The sequence below is a fragment of the Jaculus jaculus genome, chromosome 13 (genome assembly GCF_020740685.1).
Source record: "Jaculus jaculus isolate mJacJac1 chromosome 13, mJacJac1.mat.Y.cur, whole genome shotgun sequence".
Classification (NCBI taxonomy): Eukaryota; Metazoa; Chordata; class Mammalia; order Rodentia; family Dipodidae; genus Jaculus; species Jaculus jaculus.
In genome coordinates, this window is record NC_059114.1 from 86,395,778 (window position 1) to 86,411,216 (window position 15,439).

The 15,439-nt window shown below is 51.3% G+C and overlaps 1 protein-coding gene across 2 annotated transcripts in view; it reads left to right on the forward strand.

The window, feature by feature from the left end:
- The window catches only part of Myo10 (myosin X), a 230,524-nt gene that overhangs the window by 200,213 nt on the left and 14,872 nt on the right, over positions 1 to 15,439 (forward strand). For both annotated transcript variants that reach the window (XM_045133108.1, XM_045133107.1), the window contains exons 27-33: positions 1,777 to 2,020; positions 6,296 to 6,391; positions 9,122 to 9,215; positions 10,260 to 10,315; positions 12,412 to 12,554; positions 13,027 to 13,221; positions 14,737 to 14,894. In XM_045133108.1, the coding sequence (XP_044989043.1) occupies positions 1,777 to 2,020; positions 6,296 to 6,391; positions 9,122 to 9,215; positions 10,260 to 10,315; positions 12,412 to 12,554; positions 13,027 to 13,221; positions 14,737 to 14,894 (986 nt within the window). The remainder of the gene's footprint in view (positions 1 to 1,776; positions 2,021 to 6,295; positions 6,392 to 9,121; positions 9,216 to 10,259; positions 10,316 to 12,411; positions 12,555 to 13,026; positions 13,222 to 14,736; positions 14,895 to 15,439) is intronic.

Sequence of the window (15,439 nt, forward strand, 5' to 3'; positions counted from 1 at the left end):
TGTATTCTTAGCTGTATCAATTGATTTGATGTAATATATTTTCAGGGTAGGACCTTAAGGTATTAGGTGTGGCTCTTAAGACTCTCAGAGTATCTACAAAGATGTTCTTAGGGGTTGAGTTTCCCTGCTATAGGAGTATTCAAGCAGGCTGAGTGGAATAAAATACAGGTAGATTCTAAAATTTAACTAAACACTGTACACATTCAATCAAAAACAGCCCCGAGTATGTATGCAAGAGTAGTTATTATAATGACCAGATCCTCTATCAACAAAGAGGTTTAGATTTCTGGTCTGTTGAGGGATCCCAGTCAGCTTGTGACCAAGTGAGACCCTTCCCTGGTGCAATCCCAGTTACCTTGGGTGATTTTGGTCTCAGTCAAGTTGCTGCCTGGGTCGTCGGGCTGCTGTTCTGATTTCTGGAGCTGGGCACTTGCTTTTCCTACGGGGCAAACCGAGCCGCTGCTGCTGCCTCTGCTGCTCCTATAGCTGCCACCACCGCTGCTGAAGCTGCCGTGTCCACCGCCGCTGCTCCCCCCGAAGCCGCTGCTGCGGGATCTGCCGCCGCTGCCGCTCCTGGGTCCGCTGCTGCTGGGGCCGCTGGTACCGGTGCTGGAGCCGCTGAAGTTGCTGCCGAACTCTGCTCCTGCTTGGGTCCCGCTGTCAGCCCAAGTTGGCGTGGCCGGTCCCGGGCCGCTGCTGTGTTCGCTGGAGCTGGGCTCAGGCGGTGGGGGAGGGGAGCGAGCCGCAGCTGCTCTGGTTGTCTCGCTGCTCCACGTGTGCTTCTACCTCGCGGTCTGCTCCTCCGCTGCTCGCTGCCGCTCTCCCCTCACGTTTCCCGAGTCGCGGAGAGCGCGGTGTGAGGGGAAAATCCCGCACCTGGCTTGTCCTGCGGCTCGAGCCGAGAGTCCGGCGGTTTTCTGCCACGCCGCGGCTGCGGCGGTTGGCCGAGCTGCCGGAGCCGCTTTTCCCGCCTGTGCAGGCTCTGGATGCTCTATAACTCTTCTACTTCTCCGCTGCCGCCTCAATTTCCTATACACCTCACTTTTTAGTAAAAGTGTGTATTTTGCTGAGTTTTTTTGGTCTTTTTCCCCCCAGGCAGCTTTGGCGTGGTACCTATGCCGCCATCTTAACCCAAGATGATGCTTTCTTTTTAAAGAAGGGTTTGCCCAGATTTAATGCTTTTTCATCCCCCAAAAGTGAGACCTCCTCACTAAATTCTAAAATCACAGATAATTCCTTTTCCCACATTGGCCAAATCAGAAAGGAAATGTGTAAAATGTGACAGTTTTTCCCGCTGTGGGGTATTTGGAGCTGACCTGGTCACCCACATGGAGATGGCTCCTGCCCGCTGCTCAGCGCTCATTCCTACGTGGGGTGTTTTCACTAACTGTCATTCATGTGAGCACTGAAGAAGAGTCTCAGTTCGGTGAGGAGGAACAGTGTGCGCACACGGAGGGGCCAGCGTTCTGGAGTGGCGCTCCAGGCTGCTGTAATGTCGTCCTCTGCGCCCTGAACGCAGCCAGGCAACCCGTCCTTCACGGAAGGGCCTGTGAGGCCACACCCAGGGTGCTCACCTTTAATCCCAGCACTCAGGAGGCAGAGGTAGGAGGATCACTGTGAGTTTGAGGCCACCCTGAGACTACAGAGTGAATTCCAGGTCAGCCTGGGCTAGAGCGAGACCCTACCTCTAAAAAACAAAAAGAGAAGACTTGCTTCGGACCTTTTCCCTCAGTCTGACATCTTCATCCTTTTCCCCGCCCCATCCTCGGGGAGCAGGTGGCTTAATGAACTCCTGGAAGCGCCGCTGGTGCGTCCTCAAGGACGAGACCTTCCTGTGGTTCCGCTCCAAGCAGGAGGCCCTCAAGCAAGGCTGGCTGCACAAGAAAGGCGGCGGCTCCTCCACGCTGTCGCGCAGAAACTGGAAGCGCCGTTGGTTCGTCCTCCGCCAGTCCAAGCTGATGTACTTCGAAAACGACGGCGAGGAGAAGCTCAAGGGCACCCTGGACGTGCGGAGCGCCAGGTATGTGGTGGAGCCCGGGGCGGGACCCTCGGGTGGAGCTCTGGGCTGTGGGTTCTCTGCGGCAGGCACCCAGCGAGTCTCAAACATTCCCTTCAGCACACTGACTGGATAGGAAATGGATAAGTCAGGCTCGGTGTGTGAATCATTTCCTGTCTGTTACACGCTCAGACTCATAGTTCTCATTGAGTAGATGGCCCCCCGACACCCACAGCAAGCTCACCCCAGAATGTAATTGTGCCCACACGGGGAGCGTGGGAATGACTCCAGGTAGAGTCATGCCCACCTGGTACCTGGAAAGTGGCACCACAGGACTGAGTCGGAGGGCTAGCCTGCGCTACTTGAGCTACAAGGTGTGACCCTATCCTTAAGAACTAAAGGAGAAGTACAGGTGTGAGCTTGGAGCAGTTGGCTGAGAGGTTCCAGTGGGTCACTCCGGTCTTCACTGGCTCTTACCCCGCGGGCACACAGGCCAAGATGGAAGCTGACTGGCAGAGGTGGTTTTGTTGTTGTTGTTGTTGTTGTTTTGGTTTTTTGAGGTAGGGTCTCACTCTGGTCCAGGCTAACCTGGAATTAACTCTGTCATCTCAGGGTGGCCTTGAGCTCACGGCGATCCTCCTACCTCTGCCCCCCGGCCCCCGCCAATGCTGCGATTAAAGGCGTGCGCCACCACGCCCGGCTAGGGGTGTTTTGAACTGAACCTTGTGTGTTCTCCTGCGTTTTTGTGTAGCCGTCGCCACTCCCCTGCAGGAAAGAACCGAGCTGCCCTTGGACTCCCATACAGCCTCCCCTCCTGCCTGTCCCTTACAGAACCAAAGCTTTGGACTGTCAAGGACCTATTATTTTTGTTAAAAAATAATGTTTTCGGAAAGGTTATTAATGGCAGAGGCAACTCGTTTTTTTCTTAGGTAATTAGGTACTCAGCACACACTTGTTTGGGGGATAACCTGTCCCCATCCTCCACCTAAAGCTAGACAACCTCAAGTATTTGAGAAAGTGGTCAAATCAGCTGTGAGAGATGAAGTGAGCCCCTGAAGTCATGAAACATGAAAGTGGAGTATCGTTTCCCATCAGCTGGCATTAGCAGCTGGGGAAATTACTCGTGGGGGCGTATAAAACTCCTCGTGGGGCTGTAGAAAGCGAAATGAGGAAAGTCTGCTCCCTAGTGGATTCTAAGACAGACATTGAAATGCAGACAGCGGGGGGGGGGGGGGGGGGGGCTTTTCCAGGCTGCCCTTTTAGGGTACATTAGGGGTCAAGAGTGGATTCGAGTGAATCATACAGTGTTCCCACGTGGCCCAGTTCTCATCCCACTATCAACTCTGTTCTGTACGCCACAGCACTCTTCTGAAGTCATCCATGGAGAGTGTCACAAATTCCAGGAGGCAGAAAGAGAGAGAGTATAGCCATAGTGTCTGTAGATAAGCCATGTATTGAAAATATCCAGAAAGGAGGCTGGGGGGTTGGTTTGGTAATTAAAAGTACTTACTTGCAAAATAAGTTTCAGGGTGGCCTTGAGCTCACTGCGATTCTCCTACCTCTGCCTCCCGAGTGCTGGGATTAAAGACGTGCACCACCACGCCCAGCTCACCATCTGCACATTTTGATAGAGAAGTCCTGGAAGCCACTAAGGGACGTCTGCATATCCCTTTTGTCACTTGCTCTTTACCCGTCTCTGAAGGTCTGTTCTCCAGGCACTTGGTCACAATCACACTGAGTTCTAGAAATAGTAGCTCATGGCTATTTCTGTCACCATCTGTAGAGCAGAGCTGGTGAGCCATGGTTTTACCACCTAAAGATTGCTTTTTCCATTTTGAAACGTTTAATTATAGAACTGCCTGGCCTTGTGTACAAGAGTAGATAGGCCGTGGCAGGCTCTGGGTCATGGCCCATCTCCCAGTGGCTGTCCACCTGTGGTCAAGAGTGTCTCGTCTGCAAAGGCTCCCAGCCTGCGCCCTGACCAAGGACATTCTTCCAAGCAAGTCGCTGGCATCAGTCTTTCCTCTGTAAAGATGTCACCTTGCTCTTACAGATTGTTTTTAGAACGTAATTCAACATTTGAAACTGGCACTATATCCAACGTCCCCCCCAACTCCAGCCGCTGCCCAGCCTCCCCATCATTGCACGTCACTGGCGGTAGGGGCTCTCCCACCGTTTTGTGATGTGGTCGCTTTCCTCACGGCCGAACCCAGGAAGATCGACGCCTTGCAGTTGGCTCTTAGGTCACACGCGCCTCATTTCCTTCCCTCCGCCTCTTCTTTCTCTTGCTCAGCTGAACTGAAAGAAGACTGTGAATGTCCTTCCCCGGGTCCAGGCTGCGGAGGCTGTATGCCGGTGCCCTGTCTAACGCTCCTCCTTGGCCTAGTTTGCCAGTGGATTAAAAGATTCTTACACCTAGAGGGCGACCCCTTGAGGGTTTTTTTTTCCCCTTCATAAGAGTGTTCATAGTTGGTATTATCTGTTTCTGTTGGAAGAATTATAGATTAAGTGTGTGTGTGTATGTGTGTGTCTGTGTAGTAAGACTGTCTCCCAAAACCAGGAATCAAGGTGGCCTAACTCAGGGCCTGTGCTTGGTCCCAGCTCTGCAGAGGCGGGGAGGGAGGGAGTCCAAACCCAGTCCCAACCTCAAGCCTTCAGTAATCCACACTCCTCTATCATGGGGGGGCGGCGCCCTCCTAACCTAACCCCCTCATAGAGGTTTGGCCTCTAACCAGCCCGCTACGGGAAGCAAGTTTCCTACACTTGAGTGTTCGAGGTTGCACTCAAATCACGACCACCACGGTAAACGTGGTCAGAGCTCACACCAGACCAGACTCATTCTCCTTTCTTCCCACTGTAGATCAGAGTCAAGGGCTGGAGGACGGCTTCTCTAGGGCCTGAGCAGAAGCAAGCGTTGGGTGAGCTAGTGTAAGAACTAGTCCAGAGAGAAAGCCAAAGATCTATCTCCCTACACGCCCGTGCCAGCTTCTTTCCTGGAAGCACAGAGGAGCCTGGCTCCCCCTGGAGGTCACAAAAATCTTCATCATTTGTAAAAGAAAAGAGAAAAGGCCTAATACAGGTGTATTAGTCCTATCTAGTCCTTGTTTTCAAGTTCCAGGATTTCAGTTACCTGTGACAGCCAGTCTACAAACGTTAGACAGAAACATTTTATTGAGAGTGAGGGAAAGATCATGTGACCTTACGTTACAGTTTTATTATTGATCACTATTTTGGGTCGCTTACTGTGCCTCGCTTATAAATTAAACTTTATTACTGGTTGTGTTTCTCTCGTTTAAAAACCTAAACTCTGAAATGTGCCACACTTTGAGTACACCGTGATGTCACGAGTGGAAAATTCCACTCCTGACCTCAAGAGATGGGTCACAGTCAAAGTGCAGGCATACTGAATGCAGTGTGTAAAATTACTCATGGGGCCAGAGGGGTAGCTCAGTGGTGTGCTTAACATTAGAAGCCCTGGGTTCTATCCTTAGCATAAATTAGATACCTTAAGATTATGCTTTTAATGTATACATGAAACAAGTAAATTTCATGTTTAGACTTGGGTCCCATTCACAAGACATCTTACTATCTGTAAGCACATATTCTGAAATACAAAACACTTTTGGTTTCAGATATTTGCATAAGGAATAGTCCACCGATTTTGAAACAAAATAAAACGCACACACATAGTGTTTCCATAGGGTTCACTGCTGTCTGTAGTTCCAGGCCCCCACTGCGCGTCTTGGAGGAGCTCCCCCATGGACATAGGGCTCACTGCTGTCTGTAGTTCCAGGCCCCCACTGCATGTCTCGGAGGAGCTCCCCCATGGACATAGGGCTCACTGCTGTCTGTAGTTCCAGGCCCCCACTGCATGTCTCGGAGGAGCTCCCCCATGGACATATGGTTCACTGCTGTCTGTAGTTCCAGGCCCCCACTGTGTGTCTTGGAGGAGCTCCCCCGTGGACATAGGGTTCACTGCTGTCTGTAGTTCCAGGCCCCCACTGTGTGTCTTGGAGGAGCTCCCCCATGGACATAGGGTTCACTGCTGTCTGTAGTTCAAGGCCCCCACTGCGTGTCTCGGAGGAGCTCCCCCATGGACATATGGTTCACTGCTGTCTGTAGTTCCAGGCCCCCACTGCGCGTCTTGGCGGAGCTCCCCCATGGCTACAGAAGGACTTCTGTGTACAATTTCTTCAGTAACAGTTTGAACTCAGTTATTTGTTTCACACAGTTGCTTTTTCTCAGTTGTGATGGAGAGTTCTGCGTTCTTGACTTCCATTGCTTCCCCTTGTCCCGCAGGGAGATCATAGACAACACCAGCAGAGAGAACGGGATCGACATCATCATGGCCGACAGGACCTTCCACCTGATCGCAGAGTCCCCGGAGGACGCCAGGTGAGGTGGATGCAGTGACCGTCTCCCTCCGCACCCTGTGCTGAGGTTGGCAGAAGCCCACAGAGCACGCTGTCTGCCCCGCTGCCTGGGAAGGGGTCGTAGTTGGCCTTCCAGCCTGGTTTTCCTACTGGTGTGCTTAATGCACTGAGACTCATTAGAGAGGTGCTCGTCCAGTCCCTTGAGAGTCTTTCCCAGGCTGGGATGTCCAAATGCAGCTCCGGCTCGGGACTTCAGCCCCAGGTGGCACTATGAGAGCGGCTGCTCGTCTCTGGGAGGCTGGCATTGCCAGCCGCTTTGCCCCTATGCAGCGAGAGCCGCCGTGTCTGCGAGTGTGCGGCTCAAAGGAGAGCAGCTGGTGTTTGCGTGCAGAGCGGTGGCCTTAACCCGCAGCCGCCTAGTGCGTGGCCGTGCGGTGGCATCTGGGGGGTTTTAAGTCTCCACCTTGAAGCCTTTACGTAGCACTTACGGTACTAGAGGCTCTGTTCTAAGCGGTTCGCGGATCTTACCCAACACAGTTGAGTCTCTGATCATCCTGTGGGCTGATGTCACCACTGTGGTGTCTATTTTGTGAAGCAGCACACTTGGGCGGAAAGGACAGCATAGTTTAGAGCAGTGTGCAAGCTCGGTTCTGTGGAGTGGAGGTCCCGCACCTCCTGGGCCTCTGTGAGGGATCTGACGTTGGCTGGGAGAACAGGACTGTCGCTCATTGGCTGCTGCCAGTTGCCTAACTGAACCTCAAGTTCCTGTTCTGGAGAGCTGAGCACAGAGAGGACAAAGCTAAGCAGAGGTGACATTTGCTGTTCGTTGAGATGCATCACCAGGTCACACAGTGCATAAGAGGCAGCAGAGCCTCTGTCCTCTCTTCCCCTGCAGCCTTGTGGGTTGGTGGTGACTTGTCATCTGCCCTGCCCAGTGCCGGGTGGGCATGTGTAAAGGTGATGCCCAGTGGTCATCAGAGCCTTCTTGTGAGCGCTCAGGGCTGCTCTCACACTGCCTTTTACCCTCTGGCTGTTTTCAAGTTGACGCGCGACCATGGCAGCAGCGTGAGGGGTAAAGACACCAGAAAGTAATTCTCCCCGTGGGAACCCACCGAAACCCCGGCTGGACTTACAACGCACGCTGGGAAACAAGCAACCCTGAAACTACAGCCCCACCGCGCTGACTGGGACTCTGGGACACCATGTGGGGCTTTCTGTGGCCCAGGGAATGCCCGCAGCCTTTCAGCTGAGTACAGGCCAGACATGTGGCAGCTGTCTGTCTGTTTGGTATCATAATGAACCTGCTAAATTTAACATTTGGAATACTTTAGCCAAGGACTTTTTCTTCTGACCAGTGGAGCACATTTTTAAGAATTGCTTCTTAGGTTCTAAGTTATACTTGAGAATTATGCTTGGAAGAATTTGTAAGTTTAAGAGTCTATAGTGATTGTAAGCACAGAAAGTGTGTGTGTGTGTGTGTGTGTGTGTGTGTGTGTGTGTGTTTTGAGCTTCTGGATTTTGCAGTGTTTGATTGGGGAGACACTTGTGCTGGGTTTTAGCTTGATGGTAGAGTGCATGCATAGCGTCCTGGGATCAAATCCCCAGCCCTAAAGTAAAGTTTTATGATACATAGTTATATGAGAGCACAAAACATAAAGATAAATGAACTAATATCACTTAAAAATAAAAATGAGCTAGGTGTGGCGGCACACGCCTTTAATCCAGCACTCGGGAGGCAGAGGGGAGGAGGATAGCTGTGAGTTTGAGGTCATCCTGAGACTATTCCAGGTCAGGGCTAGAACAAGACCCTACCTCAGAAAGGTAGGAAGGAGGGAGGGAGGAAGGGATGAAGGAAGGGAGAAAGGGAGGGAGGGAGGGGAGAGAAAGGAGAGAGAAGGAGAAAAATGTCTGGGACGGGAAGTGTTCCAGCCCCCGAGTCCAGTCCCTTGGCCTCGCTTAGCAGAAGCGTGTGTGCGACAGAGGAAGAAAGTTCGGGCAGGAGAAGCGCGCCTGCGCCGCCTGGGTCGGTGCCGTTTCTGCTCCTGGTGTTCGTGTGTCTTGGGTTTCTGGCTATAGCAAAACTTGGTTTTTCTGGAGCTGACATGAGCATTCCTTTGCCTTCTGATTCCAACAAGGCTAGAGGTGAGAAAGCTCATGGGAAATGAAGATGGGAGAGTTCTAAGCCAGCAAGTCTCTGCTCTGTGCCTCAAGCAGTTGTTCCGAGTTCTGCCTCTCCTGTGGTTTTATGTCCTACAGTAGAAACGCTGTCACTTGGGTGGTGGACACTCATCATGGACTGAATAGGAGAGAAGGCATCAGGTGGCTGTCCTGAAGGGGCTGCTCTTCCATTTTTGACCTTCTCACCTTGAAATTGATCTTCAAAACAAAAAAGGCGCCTGGGTGTCCTCCAGACATGACTGTGGTTCTCAGTACATGTCCGTGGCGCAGGGTTTTGACGGGAGGAAGCATTCCGTGATAGCTGCCTCCCTCACAGGACTCACCGCCGTCATCGGGTGTCTGGGAGGGTCTTGCGGGCTGCGGGGAGAGGTCCACCGGCATCTCCCTGTCGGAACGCGTCGCGCCTGCGCGCTGTTCGGTGGCTTTTCCTGGCTGTGAGACTGTGGGAAGTGGGCGGATTTGAAGCAGACGTGCTCCCGGAGATGACGTGCGCACAGGAAAGCTGGAGAAAGCCGCTGTCACTGCGTCGCTAAGGAGCTTCGCCCCCCTTACCTGCTGCCTTCTCTTTCCACAGCCAGTGGTTCAGCGTGCTGAGTCAGGTCCACGCGTCCACAGACCAGGAGATCCGAGAGATGCACGACGAGCAGGCCAACCCCCAGAACGCTGTGGTGCGTGCGCACGGGGCGGGGGGGGGGGGCGTTCTGAGGGGCGCTAGGAAGGAAACCAGGACCCGCAGGAGGAGAAATTTCTGAGTAATTTTAATAAAATTCAAAGTACAATTGAAAGTACAGGGCTGGAGAGATGGGGCTCGCCTGTGAAGCCTAAGGACCCATGTTCGACTCTCCAGGTCCCACATAAGCCAGACGCAAGTGCTCAAGGTCACACACGCACACGAGGTGGCACAAACATCTGGACTTCAGTTACAGTGGCTGGAGGCCCTGGCACGCCCATCTCTCACATACAAAAAAAAAAAAGTAAAGTTATGATAAATAATAAGAGAGACAGGAGCACATGAAAAGTTATCCGTAGAGAAGAGTGGTTCTAGAGAGGCACAGTGCTTGTCACACAGGCATGAGGCTTAGCTTGTCCTCAGTGTGATTCCCCGGCACCCCGTGGACGGGAGAGTCCCTGGGCTTCCCCAGTCAGCCACCCTGGCTGGAAATGGCTGCTCTAGGCTCCGTGAGAGACTTCCTCTCAAGGAAGCACACAGATGAGCCAAAGAAGAGGGCATCCAGCGGTCTGCTCGGGCCTCTGCGTGCACAAAAAAAAAAAAATCACAGTGTTTATGACACCCTAGAGTCACGTGATACTTCACCGAACCAGGTGATCCCTGAATTGTACCCTGTCTGTATTTCAGACACACATATAAAGCATAAAAACTGAAGGAAATTCAAATTTTATTTCCTCATCAGAAAACCTTAAAATGAAATGGTCTCTTAGCAGAATACGTGTAAAACAAATGAAAGACTATAACATAAATCGAGAATTTATATTATTGAAAGTTCAGGCGAACTCTTCACTGAAGGTCTTTTGTGAACAAGAGGGAACGATGGGATCGTGGTATTTTACGGCACAGAGTGCGCTGTGCTTGGGATTTCCTGGAGGACTTGCGTATAACAGGCGTCTCTTTGGTTGCCATGTTAGGGGCTGTAATCTCAAAACGTGTGCTAACCTCATCCTGCTCTTCCCCTCCGCTTTTCTCTGCTTTCCAGGGCACGTTGGACGTGGGACTGATTGACTCCGTGTGTGCCTCCGACAGCCCTGACAGGTGAGCTGAGCCGTAGCTCGAGAAAGGCACTGAGCACCCCAGTGCCCCTGGGTCTCCCTGGGGTCTGGCTGCTGTCCCCCTGTTGGGCTGTGACGTCACTTGGGCAAATCCTGTAACCTGATTTCTGGAAGTCTTTGGGTAATTTTACTGAGTGTTACCAGAAATGAGAAATCAATAGCAACATAAGAGACGATGCTTTTTATTGTTACTCTGCTTTGAGACAAACTCTCACTGCGGTAGTCTGGGACCTCACTGTGGGCCAGGCGCATGACAGTCCTGCTCTGCCTCCCAAGTGTGGGGACACAGCCTGAGCCACTGCCTTGGGCAGATTTGAAATGCTTTTTTTTTTCTTTTTTTTTTTTTTTAATTTTTATTTACTTGGGGTATATGTGTGCTGTGTGGGTGTGAGTGTGTGTGAGAGCGCGCGAGCAGGCACACATTCCACAACGTCAGAGTACACTTGCTGGGGTCGAGTCAGTTCTCCCCTTTCACCTGGCTGGAGGCAGTCTTGTTCCCCGCTGTGTGACAGGCCAGCCCGTCTGTAGCCTTTGGGAAATTCTTCTGTCCCCGCCCCCCTTCTTGCCATAGGTGTGCTGGTATTACAAAAGCCCATCATAACTTCTGGCTTTCACTTGGGGCCTGGGGATCCAAATTCAGATACGTAGAGTTATGTGGTAAGTGATGCCTTTATCCACTGAGCCAGCTCCTCAGCCCCCGGATTTGAAATTCTTCTAGGAAGAAAATGGCTACTTAAGAATTCCAGCACTGGGCTAGAGAGATGGCTTAATGGTTAAGGTGCTTGCCCGTGCAGCATAAAGACCCAGGTTCGAGTCCCCAGCACCCACATAAGCCAGATGCACAAGGCGGTACATGTGTCTAGAGTTGGTTTGCAGTGGCAGAAGGCCCTGGCATGCCTATTCTCTCTCTCTCTCTCTCTCTCTATTTGCCTCTCTCTCAAAATATGTAAGTAAATAAAATATTTTTTAAAAAGAATTTCAGTATAGGGAGGGTAAGAATGACCCCAAAAAGGATTTAAAAAAAATTTTTTTTTTTTTTTTGGTTTTTTGAGGTAGGGTCTCACTTTGATCCAGGCTGATCTGTAGTCTCAGGGTGGCCTTGAACTCACAGCGATCCTCCTACCTCTGCCTCCTGAGTGCTGGGATTAAAGGCGTGTGCCACCACGCCTGGCTAAAAATTTTTTTTTGTTGTTTATTTGCAAACACAGAGATGAAGAAAAGAGTGAGTGTTTGAGAGAGTGGGCGTGCGAGGGCCTCCAGCATCTTAAGGGAGAAAGTGGTTTATTTTCGGCTGACTTTCGGAGGGCATGACCTCTATAACAGCACGTCAGCTCCTCGAGTTGCAGCCAGAGTCAAGAAGCAGAGCGCCAACAGGAAGCGGGGCTGAGCTATCAAACTTCAAGGCTCTGGCCCCCAGTGACCCCCTTCCATTAGCAGGGCTCTACCTCCTAAAGCTCCCACAACCTTCCCAAACACTGCCACCCACCAGGGGACCACAGATTCAAACACATGAGCAAGGGGCATGTTACATTCAACCCACAACAGTAAGTTTCCACCATCACTTCACCCCTGGCTGGGACCTGGGCCCTTGTGAGATTGCTTTGAAAACATGAGCCCAGATGGCTTTCTGTGCCAGGCATAACCAAGTGCCTAGGGTGTTCTCCTTACACCCAGTTACCGATCTCTTCTATGACTGGGGTCTGATCTTTCATTCCCATGACACGGAAGTATCATCCAAGGTGTAACATCCAGAGGCACAAACACACTGGCTCTGGAGAAACAGAAAAAAAAAAAACTTCCCCAACAGTCACCTTATTTAGCCTTCCCGGAACTAAGTTTTCATCTGGAAAGTTTTACATGAAATGTTTTCCCTCTGAATGAATGGGCTGCTCCAAGTTTAAAGGTTAATTGAAGCATAAAATAAATCCCACAGAAATGAGCCAGGCTTGCCCTAATATAAACTGCAGCCAGCAGCGTGTCCCTGGGAGTCCTGGGCCAGTCGTCGGCCCGGCGCGCTGCAGACGTGGCCATGCTACCACTGGCCCTGAGAGCCTCCATCTTTCTCGCCCCGTCCCTCAGACCCAACTCCTTCGTGATCATCACGGCCAACCGGGTCCTGCACTGCAACGCAGACACGCCGGAGGAGATGCACCACTGGATAACGCTGCTGCAGAGATCCAAGGGCGACAACAGGGTGGAGGGCCAGGAGTTCATCGTGAGAGGTGACCGCCACTACCCAGCACCACTGCCACGCTGAGCGAGTCCTCTAAGGCACTGTGACGCTTAGAGTTTCACCTCACTAGTTAATCAGCCGCTGCAGAAGAGCTCCAGGCACCTTGTGCATCTGGCTTTCCATGGGTACCGGGGACTTGAACCCGGACCACTGGACTTTGCACAAGCCGAGCACCTTTAACCAGTGAACCATCGTCCTAGATCTTACAGTTTGGGAAAATAACAAAACAGTGACCATAGTCATTTTGTAGTCCATTCGTAAGCTTTCGTAAGTGGAAACGATCATGTGGTACCTGGGGTTTGATGCACGCAAGGATTTTTATTGCTTTTTTTTTCTTTCTGTGTTGGGTTTGGGGTGCACAGCCTCCCACATATCAGGCGAGCACCTCTGCTCAGCCTCCCCCCCCCCCCCCCCCCCCCCGCTGTGCCCGCCGCAGGCACTCAGGCCGCCTTCCTTTCCAGGCTGGCTGCACAAGGAGGTGAAGGGCGGGCCCGCGGTGTCCTCGCTGAAGCTGAAGAAGCGGTGGTTCGTGCTCACGCACAACTCCCTGGACTACTACAAGAGCTCAGAGAAGAGCGCGCTGAAGCTGGGCACGCTGGTCCTCAACAGCCTGTGCTCAGTCGTGCCCCCGGACGAGAAGATATTCAAAGAGACAGGTACCCGGACCGCGGGCGCTACCCCCCCAGGCCCGAACACTCGGGGGTTAAATCTCGGGTGTTCTGAGCGTGCCCCAGCAAAGGAGCAAGACTGCTAACTAATGTGTTTGCTTTAACTCCCCCTGCCCCAAAAGAAACGTTTAAATTTACCTTCCGTGGTTGGCTCTAAATTCTTCATATTTAAAACCATAACAAAGGCAGAGTTATAGAGAAACAGATTCAGGTAAGGACAAGGAAAAAGAGCTGCCGAGAAACTGGTGGGCATCTCATGGCTGTTTGTTTGTTTTATTATGATTATTTGAGATAGAGAGGACAGAGATACAACAGAGAATAGATTCATCAGAGCCTCCAGCCACTGCAAACAAACTCCAGGCGCATGTGCCACCTTGTGCATCTGGCTTATGAGTATCCTGGGGAGTTGAACCTGGGACCTTTGGCTTTGCAGGCAAATGCCTTAACCTCTAAGCCAACTCTGCAGCCTGGTTGGTTAGTTTTTTGAGGCAGGGTCTGGTACTAACCCAGGCTGACTTGGAATTCACTATGTAGTCTCAGGCTAGCCTCAAACTTAGTGATTCTCATACCGCTGCCTTCTGAGTGTTGGGGTTAAAGGCGTGCATCACCACACCTTTAATCTGATGTTTTATATGTTGCGTGTTCATGTCTTTTTCACCATTAACCCATGAGGGTCACATGCAACCTCTGAAAATCCTCTCAGGGAACTTATACTAGTGATAAGGAGCAGGTGTGTCACTGGAGAGATGTTGTTTTTTCTAATTTGAGGTACTGCGAGTGATTCTCGAACGTGGCTTATTTCGGGTCTAGTTGTGTGTGTGCTTTTTCAAACGTAGCAGCCCATCCCTGTGAGGTGGGCAGCGTTCGCACTGCTTCTCTGGGAACCCACAGACTCACCAGTATTGTGTTCTCTGCCTGGGGCGGGGAGGAGGAGAGACAGCAAATTCGGGGTTGTGGGGGGATTTTCATTCTGGTTCCAGAGCCTCAGAAGGGTCACGAGCCTGGGCCTGCTCTTTCCCAGAGAGAAGCTTGTAGTCTGCGTGTCACACTGGATGTGCTGTGAGCGTCAGAGTGCCAAGGACGCGTGTTTTCTGTGCGTCACTGGGGACTTAGGGCCAGGCGCAGCACATAAGGATTCAGCAGGTGTTTATGGTTAAATCCCTAAGTAATTTTAAGGGGCTCAGAAAACAAAGGTTGTTTTAAAATATTTTTTATTCACTTATTTATTTAAGAGAGAGTGGCAACTAGAGAGAATGGGCATACCAGGGCCTCTAGCCCCTGCAAACTCTAGATGTATGTGCCACCTTGTGCATCTGGCTTTAGGTGGGTACTGGGCAATCAAACCCAGGTCCTTAGGCTTTGCAAGCAAGTAAGTACCTTAACTGCTGAGCCGTCACTCCAGTCCCCAAACAAAGATTCTGGTGGTGATAAATGTCTGGGCCTGTGATACAGAGACATCTCCAGAGGCTGAAGTTGACATATATGTGCTATCCTGCCTTGCAGGCTACTGGAACGTCACCGTGTATGGGCGCAAGCACTGTTACCGGCTCTACACTAAACTTCTCAATGAGGCTACCCGGTGGTCCAGTGCCATTCAAAACGTGACCGACACCAAGGCTCCAATTGACACACCCACTCAGCAGCTGATTCAAGATATCAAGGTGAGACCAGGAGCCAAGGGTTAGTAGCTCGCAGAATCTACCCTTGGCCTTCAAGATCTCAACACTAGGCCAGCTCACTTTTTACTTTAACATTTTTTTTAATTTATTTATTTGAGAGCGACAGACAGAGAGAGAGAGAATGGGCATGCCAGGGCCTCCCAGCCACTGCAAACGAACTCCAGACGCATGCGCCCCCTTGTGCATCTGGCTAACGTGGGTCCTGGGGAATCAGGCCTCGAACTGGGGTCCTTAGGCTTCAGAGGCAAGCGCTTAACCACTAAGCCATCTCTCCAGCCCTCAGTTTTTACTTTATAATCAAAGCTAAAGTGTGGTTAATCTTGAGTTCAGTAAGATTTTAGGTGAAATTTTATTTTATTTTACTTTTTAAGGTAGGGTCTCGCTTTAGCCCAGGCTGACTCATAATTCACTATATAGACTCAGACTGACCTCAAACTCATAGCATTCCTCCTACCTCTGCTTCCCAAGTGCTGGGATTAAAGACATGTACACCATGCCTGGATAAGTGAAAGAACTTTTTAAATATT